This window comes from Camelus bactrianus, chromosome 20 (assembly GCF_048773025.1).
Source record: "Camelus bactrianus isolate YW-2024 breed Bactrian camel chromosome 20, ASM4877302v1, whole genome shotgun sequence".
Lineage (NCBI taxonomy): Eukaryota > Metazoa > Chordata > Mammalia > Artiodactyla > Camelidae > Camelus > Camelus bactrianus.
The window spans coordinates 20110262-20120608 of NC_133558.1; the positions used below are offsets into that span (position 1 = coordinate 20110262).

Below are 10347 nucleotides of genomic sequence, written 5' to 3' on the forward strand. Positions count from 1 at the left end.
GCAGTGGCTGGGACTAGAAGTGAACCAGACTAGCAGGAAGGTGACCCTATCATGCCACCTAGAGGAGCTGCCTCTTCTAGCTCACGTAGGATTGTATGTGGTCCCTAGCCTTGTTTGGCTTCCCTGCAACAGCTTCCAGAAAAGTGAATAAAACACCAAAGAGGAAAAAAAATTTTATTTTTTAACTCTCAGCCTCTCTCTCCCAAAGGCAGAGCCCACTGTTCAAAACCTGAGGGTCTGGGACCTGAGCAGACCTCAGGAAGTAGAAGCCAAAGTGCCCAGGCCAGAGGCTCAAGCAGACCAGGGTCAGACCTTGCCAAGGTCAGAACTCAAGATTCATATATGTCCTCAAATCCCGCTCCCAGGCCCTGTCCTTCTCCTCCTGCCTTCTCTCCCTCTTCTGGCTCATTGTGGTCACCTGAGGGGTTCTCTCCCTCCCAGCCACTGCCCGGGTATCCCGAGCTGGGAAATGTGTAACTCGGGGTTGGGGTGCTGATCTGTAGCCTAATCCTTCCTGGTCCCTCTTGAGGACAGTGGGGATGGGGTTGGCACGGCCCTCACCCCGGGGCCCCAGCCCCATTCCAGGCTCCCAGCCCCCCTTCAGCAGCAGCCTGAAGCCTGGACTGGAGGTAGGCACCCCAAGGGGCTGGCTGGGGGGCCGGAGATCCTGGGACAGTGACAGCAGGTGAGCAGTGGATGTACGGTGGTTAGAGTCTCGGAAGTGGGCACCACAGGTCTCACAGTACTGGGGGGAGGGGGACTGGGACCTGTAGAGAAAGAGAAGAAAGGGTTTAGGACAGCACAAAGGTTGAGGCCTCGGGGGGTGGGGTGGGTGGCAGAATGGGACAGGGTCCTTCCAGTGTTTCTGCTGAGGAACAAATTGCTTTCCTCCCCACTTAGCAATGAGGGACTCAGAGGAGCACAGTTGGGAGAAGAGATGGTAATCAGGCCTCACAAGGCTCCCAGGCAAGGGAAAAATAAAATTGACCACAGCTAATGTAGTCATATAGTGCTTACTACGCAACCAGCACTGTTCTGTGACTTTACATATATTAACCCATTTAATCCTCAAGACCCTATTGAGAAAGGTACTCTTATTTCCCCCATTTCTCAGATGAGGAAACAGGCACATAGATATTAGGGTGCCCATCTAAGTACAGGATTTAAATCTAGGGAGCTTGTACAACACAGGGGATATGGCAAATATTTTGACTATAAATGGAGTATAACCTTTAAAAGTTATGAATCATTACATTGTATACCTGTAACTTATGTAATATTATGCCTGAACTATAGTTCAATTAAAAAATTGAAAAATAAAAAGTGGAAAAGATTTTAAAATATTTAAAAAATAAACTAAGGGAACTCATGTTTATAAGCACTCTACTACACTGCCTTATCAGCCTACACAGGGGGGCAGGGGAGAGAACCCTTCAGCTCTGTTCTGGGGCCTCTGGTGGGGAGTGGCTAGGAAGGGCAGAATACAGTGAAAGATGGGTGTGGGCTAAGGCTTCCCCTCACCAATTCTCTTGACTCCTCGTCTCTCCAGGGCTCTCTCTGACCATGCGGGCCACCTCAGGAAAGCCCGCTTCTTCTGCCAATTGAGCAGCATCCCTGCCACTCAGCTCACAGACCCCAACCCAGGCAGCCCCACGGTTCAGGAGATAGCGCACAGCTGCCTCCTGGCCGGCCCGGGCAGCACACATTAGCGGGGTCCACCAGAAGGCATCTCGAGCGTTGATATTCCCCCCAGCTCCCCCTGCCTCATGGGGATCCAACAGTCTTTTTAGTTTTGCCAGGTCCCCCTCCTGGGCTGCCCTCAGTATCCGCTGGGTCATCTTGTCTTCTGCCTCCAGGGATCTCCTTTGTCCATGTCCTCCTGATGTTCCTGCTGCAGCCTCCCTCATTGTTCTTTTCTTCCTCTTTCTCTTACTGGCAGGCTCAGGATGAGATCTCTGGGGTTCCAGGGTGCTGCTCTCATCCCCAATTAAGGCCTCGTAGAAAGCCCGGGTTGCAGCTCCATCAAGGGTGGGCTCCAGCTCTTCAGGCTGTGATTGCAGCTGCCCATCTTTCCAGAGGTCACTGGGGTCAGTGGCTGGGGTAAAGTTAATGAGGGAGGACCTGGACATGGCTTTTGGGAGAGCTGGGAAAATGAGACTGGGCAAGGGGAGGATGAGACAAGGAAGCCAAGCCTTTGGTGGTCCTGCAGTGACCAGAGCCACCTCCAGACACCTGCTGGGATAAGGAAAAGTATCCTTAAGAGTCAAAAATCCCCTCATACCCCAAATGTAACCCCACAACCCAGGACTCTGCAGGGCCTGAGGGTCATAGATCTTGTGGAAAAACTGGAAACCCAACAGTAACAGACCATGTCCCTTAGTAAAGGTTAACAAAGAAGACTCTGTAAGACAGTTGCCCAGAGCTTTTGGACTCCGCCCCCACTCCAATTCTCACCGCCAATAAATTCTGAAACTACTTTACCACCGCACAAGACATACCATTAAGAAAAACAGCCTGGCTGTTTAAATCTCCCTTGATCCTATTTCGGGGTAACGTCTTCCCAAATCAAAACAGACTTCTCCGGAAGCAGGAAGCAGATATCGAGGAGAGGTTCCAGTCTGCGTTGCTTTGTAGTTTCCGTACTGCAAAATGGTGCTACTCCAAGCTAAGAAGTCCACAAGTGGCCACATGACACAATCACGCATGCGTGGCTGGGGAAAAACAACAACAACAAAACACCAAAACATTACTTGAGGGCGCAGGCATGCGCAAGCGCTGGGGTGTTTCCCGCCCTGGAATCTTTCCAATAGCATACGCGAAAAGCGCCACGTGCCCAGGCAGCGCGAGGACCAAGAAGGATCCGTCGGTTGGGGCAGAGGGGTCCTGCTTTTACATAACGCCCCCACAATGCCCTTCGCCTCCCTCAACGTGGCCCCTGCTACAAGCTCATTTTCTGGACCTGGGAAACCACTCTCGCGGTTAAAAAAGGCCCCAAGGAGGCGGAGAATGCCCAGAAGCCGTGAAATGAAATAACATTACGCAGCCCCTCACCATTACTCTGACCAGGGTTCGAAGGTCACACTTAGCGCCCGCAGCAGAACGCTCTGTTCAAGCCCCAAGAGGAAATGGAGAAGTGCAAGGGGACGAGCAGCAGAATGGCTGGCGCCACCTCAGGTTAGCGCACCGGGACGTCCCGGTTCTCACACCGCTCAGCTCAACCCAGTACACCCTACCCAAGTCCCTCAACACGGAATCCAGCCTCACCTCCCAGCTCAGGAGGCCGAACCCCGGGGTGAAACATGGGCCTCGTCAGGGGTCTCTACTGGCAGGCTGACTCGGGCAAGGGGCTCGACAGGCGATAAGGAACCGGCTGGTTGGCAAGGGATGAGGTCGATGCCCTCAGTAGCAGGATCGCGTCGGGACCTGAGGCATGCTGTATTAGGGGAACGGCTGGAAACGATTCAGCCAGCCTCGTTCCTTTCCCCGCCCCCTCTCGGCTCCAGGGTCCGAGGATCACAGGGCTGTTATTTCTCAGGCTCCCCGGTCCAGAACACGCTACTGAGCTTCCGCTTCCGGTGGCGACTCCTAGAGCCTCTCTGCGCCCCGCCCCCGAGCGTGTCCCTCAGGGGCCTCGCGACACCAGGGTCGTGCGCGGGTTATCCTGGGGTTCGTAGTTCGTCTTTCTCTAGTTTCGCCAGTTTCTCCCCACCGGGGACTCCATCTCCCGGCGTCCACGGCGGCTCCCGACTCTAGGCGCTTGCGCGTTGCCCTCTTCCCCACCCCACCCCCAGTTTCCACTCCCCCCACCCCACTTCGCCTGCCGCGGTTGGGTCCGCGGCCTGCGTTGTAGCGGTCGCCGCGGTTCCTTGGAAGTAGAAACTCCCCTCCCCTCCCCGCCCCCCGGTCCCGGTCCCCGTTCAGCCGGTGAGTCTGGGGTCGTCGCCGCTCGGTGTCTCCTGTCCCTGGGCGCGGCACATGGGGTCTCGGCGCCTTGATGTGGGGGTGGGGAAGGAAGTGACCTGGTCCGGCACCGAGGGAGGGAGGGGTGGCCTGAAGTATGGAGGCGGGATGTGGGGACTCCTGTGAAAGGGACCTGACGGCCATTGCCAGGCCTTGAGAAGAGGAGGGGCCTAGCCCTTGTTTGGAAAGGATAAACTTTGAAACGCTTGGGAGTGGGGCCAGGGACACGGGGAGACCTGCGGGGGTAGGCAGCCTGAGCCGCCGGGCCCTGCCGGAGCTGACACAGAGGAGACAGGCCTGGCCTTCGGGAGCGTCAGGGATGTGGGTAGGACTGGTGGCTGTCGGTTTCTTCCAAGTGGTAGGACCCTAAAGAATTCCTTAATCTCAGTGAGAGAAAATTGCCTGAGGTGTGAATAAGACGATGTACAGAGACGTGCTGCAGCCTGGGATCCTTTAAAAAAGGGTGGCCCCAAATTCTTCCGCGGTTGGAGAGCAAAGTGTGGGAGGAGGGAGGATACCAGAGGCAGGAAGGGAGATCTTAGGTTTACACTTCTTTTTCTAGCTGACGTGAAGATGAGCAGCTCAGAGGAGGTGTCCTGGATTTCCTGGTTCTGTGGGCTCCGTGGCAATGAATTCTTCTGTGAAGTGAGTTCTCCTCAATCTTCCTATCCATCTCCACGTATAATCTGGCCAGATATTCTCCCATTTATTCAGTTTCCACACACTTCTCTCACATGCTTCTATAGAAACTTTCTTGTTAAGGAAGAGTCTCCTCAGTAACCCCCTCGCTAACTTGTGGTGAATGGGCAAGACTGGGGCCTCAAGTCAACCCTGCCATACTCCAGCAGTATAATGTTGGCCATGTCAACCCGTGTGTTTTCTTTTTTATGTGGTACTAGTAGAACCTGTCTTTGGAGAAATAAAATACTGCATGTTAAAATGCTTGGTAACATGTAAAGCTGTGTGTTAACATAAGGGATTGTAATTGCCTTCAGAACCCAAGCTGTTCAGCCTCCACCTTCCTCAGAGAGCCAGCTGCCCCTAAGAGGAGGCCAAAACTGAGACCTGGAGATGGGGAGCAGGAAGAGGGACAGGGGTCTTGAAAGGAATGTCTCTCTAAGGAGGGGATTGCTGTACCTGTTTATCCTTAGAAAAGAAAAGCCAAAGGTTTTATGGGTGGTATACGTGGACTGGGGATGGAGACTCAGGTGCTTCTGCTGAGTTGGGAGTGGTGATCAAAGGGAACAGGAGCAGTTGTGTTGAGGATAAGGCATCAGTTAGGGCAACTTGCCTAGGTCAAAGCTGAGGATTCTGCTGTGGGTTCCTCTTGACTTCCATGTCCTGACAGGTGGATGAAGACTACATCCAGGACAAATTCAATCTCACTGGACTCAATGAGCAGGTGCCTCACTATCGACAAGCTCTAGACATGATCTTGGACCTGGAGCCTGGTGAGATACCCTCAGGGTTGTTTTGTGTGTCTATGCTTCTTTTCCTCTTCAAATTCTGTTTACCTGCTTCTTGAATTTCTAAATTTCCTTTTGGTTCTCTGATCCGATTAACCCCAAATTCTCTACTTCCATTTTGATTCCCCACTTGATTGTTGAGTGTTATGACTTATACCACTTGTTCCCATACTCTGATCCTATAACTCAGCTCTCTTCCATAATACCAGTTTCCCCATGGGTCTGATTTTCTGTTTCTCCTGGCTGGCACCTTTCAGTCTAGAGTCTATCTTTTGTGTTGACATCTTTGTATTTATGTGTTGAGAAGGGAGTTGTGAGGGAGAGAAGGGAGCAGAAGCTGAGAGGGGCGGAGAGAAGGCACAGTTGCCTTGGGTGGGTGGAAGGGTCAGAGGCCCAGGTTTCTGGGTCAAATGCCTGGGCTGTGGGTGGGTGAGGCTCTGAGTTGGATGCTGGGCTAACTGAGTAGCCAGCAGCCCCTGGGGGTGGGCAGAGCACCTAAAAAAGCTGTCAGACAAGTGGTTGCATTCAGCCTGGGCCATATTGCAGATGAGGAGCTGGAAGACAACCCCAACCAGAGCGACCTGATTGAGCAGGCAGCCGAAATGCTCTATGGATTGATCCACGCCCGCTACATCCTCACCAACCGTGGCATCGCCCAGATGGTGAGGCCTCTCTACTCCCACTTGACTCCTTCAGAGGCAACAAGGGAAACAGATTCCTGCAGCAAGAAGTCACTTGTTTCAGCCTTGTCAAGGAATCTAGCTGAGAAGAGAGAAAGAACCCCTGGGCCTGGGGGTTAAAACCTGATTGAGGGTTGTGCTGAAGGGGGTGTTTACAGGGAGGGAGATGTGACCTCGGGCAGGAAATTGTAGACTGCCTCTTCCTCAGGGAACAAGCAGCGAATGGCTCTGATGGTCTGCAGCCTGTGTAACTGGAGGAAAGGAAGCAGAGGAGTCCAAGGGCCAATCTGAGCCACAGAAGGGGCCTCTGGACAGAGAGAGGCAGGAGGAGTTGGGGACAGAGTGATTTGGGTTGGGCCAAGGAGGGAAATTGCCTCTTCACTTCGCACCTACCCACCAACCCCTTCCATTTTATTCACTTCAGTTGGAAAAGTACCAGCAGGGAGACTTTGGCTACTGTCCCCGTGTGTACTGTGAGAACCAGCCAATGCTTCCCATCGGTGAGTGTTGGAAAAGGGAAAGGAGGGCTGTGTAAAATGGCAGGTCCACTGGGAAGGAGCTGGGGCTCAGCAAGTTGGGACTGAGTCCGGGAGGGAGGTTGGGCAGGCTTGGGGTTGCCTGGCCTGCTGAGTCTGGCTGTCTCCCAGGCCTTTCGGACATCCCAGGTGAGGCCATGGTGAAGCTCTACTGCCCCAAGTGCATGGACGTGTACACACCCAAGTCATCGAGGCACCACCACACGGACGGCGCCTACTTCGGCACCGGTTTCCCTCACATGCTCTTCATGGTGCACCCCGAGTACCGGCCCAAGCGGCCCGCCAACCAGTTTGTGCCCAGGTGGGGAGTAGGGACAGAGTCACCAAGGGTCAAAAGCAAGGCCCAGGAGCCCCCAGAAAGAAGGGTGAACAAGTACAGGGCATGGTCCTTTCTTGAGGCCTACTTCTCCCAGAGCCATGGCTTTTCCCTGCTGAGTGACCATGGGAAAGTTGTTTGATTACCTATGTCTCAGTCCCCTTATCCATAAAATGGGGATGATGGCAATACCTGCCCAACAGCATATTTTTAAATGTGTGAATTGCTTAGAGTAATGTTTGGCAGTTGAAAAGCCGTCCTTGTCGCCATCTGCCCTCAACCTGCCAGGAAATCCTCAGAGCCACGGTTCAAGTGTGGTTTATCTTCCTGGAGCATCATTTTTACTCTGGTGTAGAGAAGGGAAGTCCAGGTTTGAAAGCTGAATAGTATTGAAATAGTTTTGAAACAAGTACTGACGTGTACACATAGACACATACGTAGACATGTGTGCATACACACACCTATGTATGTATACTGAGTTTTAACAGATATTTAAAGCACATTTTCAATATTCTTGAGGGAAGAAGTTTGGGAACCACTGCCCTTAAGCGCTGAGCAGGCCCATAAAGGAGCTGGGATAGGGAGGCGGGAAGGCAGGCCATTGACAGGGCCAAGATGGGGCTCACCCTGCTGCCTCTCTGACCTCTGCCCCAAACCAGGCTCTACGGTTTCAAGATTCATCCGATGGCCTACCAGCTGCAGCTCCAAGCCGCCAGCAACTTCAAGAGCCCAGTCAAGACGATTCGCTGATTCCCCACCCTACCTGTCCCTCAGTCTTTGACACTTTCATTCCTTTGCTGCCACCCTTTCAGGAACCCTCTTTGGTTTTTAGTTTAAATTAAAGGAGTCATTATTGTGGTGGGAATATGAAATAAAGTGGAAGAAAAGGCCATGGGCTGGTCTGCTGGTGCTTGGGGTTGGGAAAGGGAGGGTAATGGTGTGCTGGACCCCAGGAGCCCTCCTGGCCCAGCTCACCCTCCTCAAATTGAAAACCAGCACAGATTTGTGCCCAGTGGATTTGGATGATGTTTTTAGTAGTAGAGCAAAGTTCCTAGGACTGGGTGTGGGGATGTGCAAAGATCACAAGGGAAAGACTCAGAAAAGTCGGATTTCAAAGGCTAGAGAGATAATTTGTTCTTTTTGGGTCACCTATGGCTGTCTGTTTATACTCTAAGGGATGTAATCAACACTTTCAGTTTGGGTTTTACAGGGAAAGTGGTTTCCCAAAACAAGACAACTGTAGGGGGTGGGGAGAGGAGGGACAGGTCCATAATTTCTGCTTTGTGGTGTCTATGCGCCCTCTACTGGGAGAGCTGAGACCTGCTCATCTCAGAAGGATGGGGTCACTGTGTCCAAAGTTTCTCCCAGCGCAATAGGGACTGGCTCTGTTGTGTAGAGAGGATAGCACATTGTGCCAGAGACAGAAACTAATCCATGCAGCCTTGAGGGGCGGGAGTAGATCTGTGAGGGGCAGGCAGGACAAAGGTAAACTGCTGGACTGGGGCCCAGGTATTGCCCCTGTCTGGGCGACTGCCCCTACATTCAGGAACCAGACCTTGTGGGTGAGGACATGCTGTCCCTCCTGCCAAGTTAATAGCTTCCTCCTCCAGCCAGAATCCTGCCCCAGGCGGAAATAAAGCTCTGTACCTACGGTAGCTCCTGCCCAGATTCTGCTTTGTCAAAACCACCCTGCAGCTCAGGCTCAAGGGGTATGGTCACCCCTCATGGACTGCCCTTCTCCCCAGAATTCCATAATGAAGGCCCATATACTTGTAGGTGTGCTGGTCATGGTGGGATTCACAGTGGGAAAGGGTAAGTGGGGCCCAGGGGCAGGGAGGGAGGAAAGATTAAGTCCAGGCAGAGGGGTGGGCTGTGGCACTGGATGTGCTGGCTCCCTGAAGGGCAGGGAATTTGGAGTGGGTCAACACCCCCATCCCTCCTGTCTGTTTCCCCAGCTCCTGTTCCTGAACTCCGGACCTGCCACCTCTGCCTCTTGGAAGATCCTTCTGTAGGATGCATTTCAGGCTCGGAGAAGTGCACTGTCAGCAGTGCATCCCCATGCATGGTGATCACCATCTATTATGGTGAGTCAAGTCCCAGGAAGGGGATACTAGCAGGACAGCCTATGGCTTAGTCTCATAGATGAGGGCTGCTTGGAGCCTGAGGTATAAGACAGGGAAGTGGAGGGGTCTGGGATTCTGGGAGCCAGTTAAGCTAATTTTTCTGGCTCCTTCTAAAGGAGTCTGGGATAGGAATTGGGTCTGGGTGAGGGATGGAGAGAGCCTGTGAAAGGGGTGCCAGGTTTGGGGACTGTGGGAGGCAGCAGGAGTCATTAGCTGTCCCCTCCCCTTTAGAGACCAAGGTTCGCTTCTTCATCCGAGGCTGTGGACAGTATAATTCTTACCGCTGCCAAGAAAAACGCTCCACCTACTTCCCAGAGTACTGGTACCAGGCTGAGTGCTGCCAGTACGACTACTGCAACTCCTGGTCCAGCCCCCAGGTCCAGGGCTCCCTGCCTGAGCCCACTGATGGGTCCCTGCCCCGGCCCCTGTCCAAGTCCCAGATCCAGTGGTTCTACCAGGCCCTGAACCTCTCACTGCCCCTGCCCAGCTTCCATGCTGAGAAGAAGCCTGAAGGCCTGGACCCCCTGGCCGCCCCACCCCTGAACCTGAGCTTGTCCATTGCTGAGCTGCGCCGCATATACTTGTTCCTCAACAATTCAGGACTTTTGGTTCTTCCCCAGGCTGAGCCCTGACATTTTACCCTTCCTGGATTCCACTCTAATCCGGCATCTCTCCCCTAACACCCCAGCATCCTTCACTGCCCTCTCAGAAGACCACATTCTCTGGTCTGTGAGTTCTCGGGCCTCTTTTCCTCTGTACTTCATGGCTGTTTTAGTTTAGTTTCCTCCCCAGAAAGCAGTTGGCACTGCACCCACTGCCCTTTGTCCGTCTAGAAAACAGTCTCAAAGGTGGGTAATGCCTAGGCTGCCCTAGGAAAGGCACAGTGGTTTCCTCATCCCTTTCCCGTCATCCCCCCCCTCGGCTTCCTGATCCTCTCTCAGTCTGGTCACTTCCCACTTCCATTCTTACACTCTCTCTAAAACCTTGTGCCAGACTGGACTTGCATCAAGAAGGGTGAGGGATGGACTTCTGTGCAGATTTCCTGACTTGGTACTCTGGCGTTCCTACCTCACTGTCTCCACCACCCTCACTCCCACCTGGTCTCCTACTGCTTTCTCTCATCTCATCTTCGTCTCTGGCTTCCTCAGCTCCACTTCACGCCACTGAGTCCTGGCACCCGCTTCCACAGGTTCCTGGAGAGGGGAGAGGCTCTGTCCTCTGCTCCACACTCCCCAGTTTCCCTCCACAATAAACAAACTGGGCTAA

At 53.3% G+C, this 10347-nt stretch overlaps 3 protein-coding genes across 6 annotated transcripts; 2 read left to right on the plus strand and 1 right to left on the minus strand.

The window, feature by feature from the left end:
- Window positions 1-160: 160 nt before the first annotated feature.
- On the minus strand, window positions 161-3719 carry GPANK1 (G-patch domain and ankyrin repeats 1). 2 transcript variants are annotated; one of them, XM_045521592.2, is made up of 4 exons: window positions 3265-3719; window positions 2499-2711; window positions 1522-2232; window positions 161-767 (listed from the first exon to the last, which is right to left on the minus strand). In XM_045521592.2, the coding sequence occupies exons 3-4, from the start codon at window positions 2127-2129 to the stop codon at window positions 323-325; spliced, it is 1053 nt and encodes a 350-aa protein (XP_045377548.1). In that variant the 5' UTR covers window positions 2130-2232; window positions 2499-2711; window positions 3265-3719; the 3' UTR covers window positions 161-322. The 2 variants fall into 2 exon arrangements, with proteins under 2 accessions (XP_045377548.1, XP_010959809.1); XM_010961507.3 differs by having other exon boundaries at window positions 1522-2235; window positions 3265-3718.
- CSNK2B (casein kinase 2 beta) lies at window positions 3156-7850 on the plus strand. Of its 3 annotated transcripts, none has more exons than XM_074348372.1 (7): window positions 3156-3174; window positions 4523-4605; window positions 5309-5411; window positions 5973-6088; window positions 6531-6606; window positions 6754-6943; window positions 7618-7850. In XM_074348372.1, exons 1-7 carry the CDS (start codon window positions 3156-3158, stop codon window positions 7706-7708), a joined length of 678 nt encoding a protein of 225 aa, XP_074204473.1. In that variant the 3' UTR covers window positions 7709-7850. The 3 variants fall into 3 exon arrangements, with proteins under 3 accessions (XP_074204473.1, XP_010959811.1, XP_010959812.1); XM_010961509.3 differs by lacking the exon at window positions 3156-3174 and adding an exon at window positions 3770-3924; XM_010961510.3 differs by lacking the exon at window positions 3156-3174 and adding an exon at window positions 4133-4285.
- A 155-nt stretch (window positions 7851-8005) lies between these two features.
- LY6G5B (lymphocyte antigen 6 family member G5B) lies at window positions 8006-10347 on the plus strand. Its single transcript, XM_045521597.2, has 3 exons — window positions 8006-8770; window positions 8914-9042; window positions 9313-10347. Exons 1-3 carry the CDS (start codon window positions 8683-8685, stop codon window positions 9711-9713), a joined length of 618 nt encoding a protein of 205 aa, XP_045377553.1. The 5' UTR covers window positions 8006-8682; the 3' UTR covers window positions 9714-10347.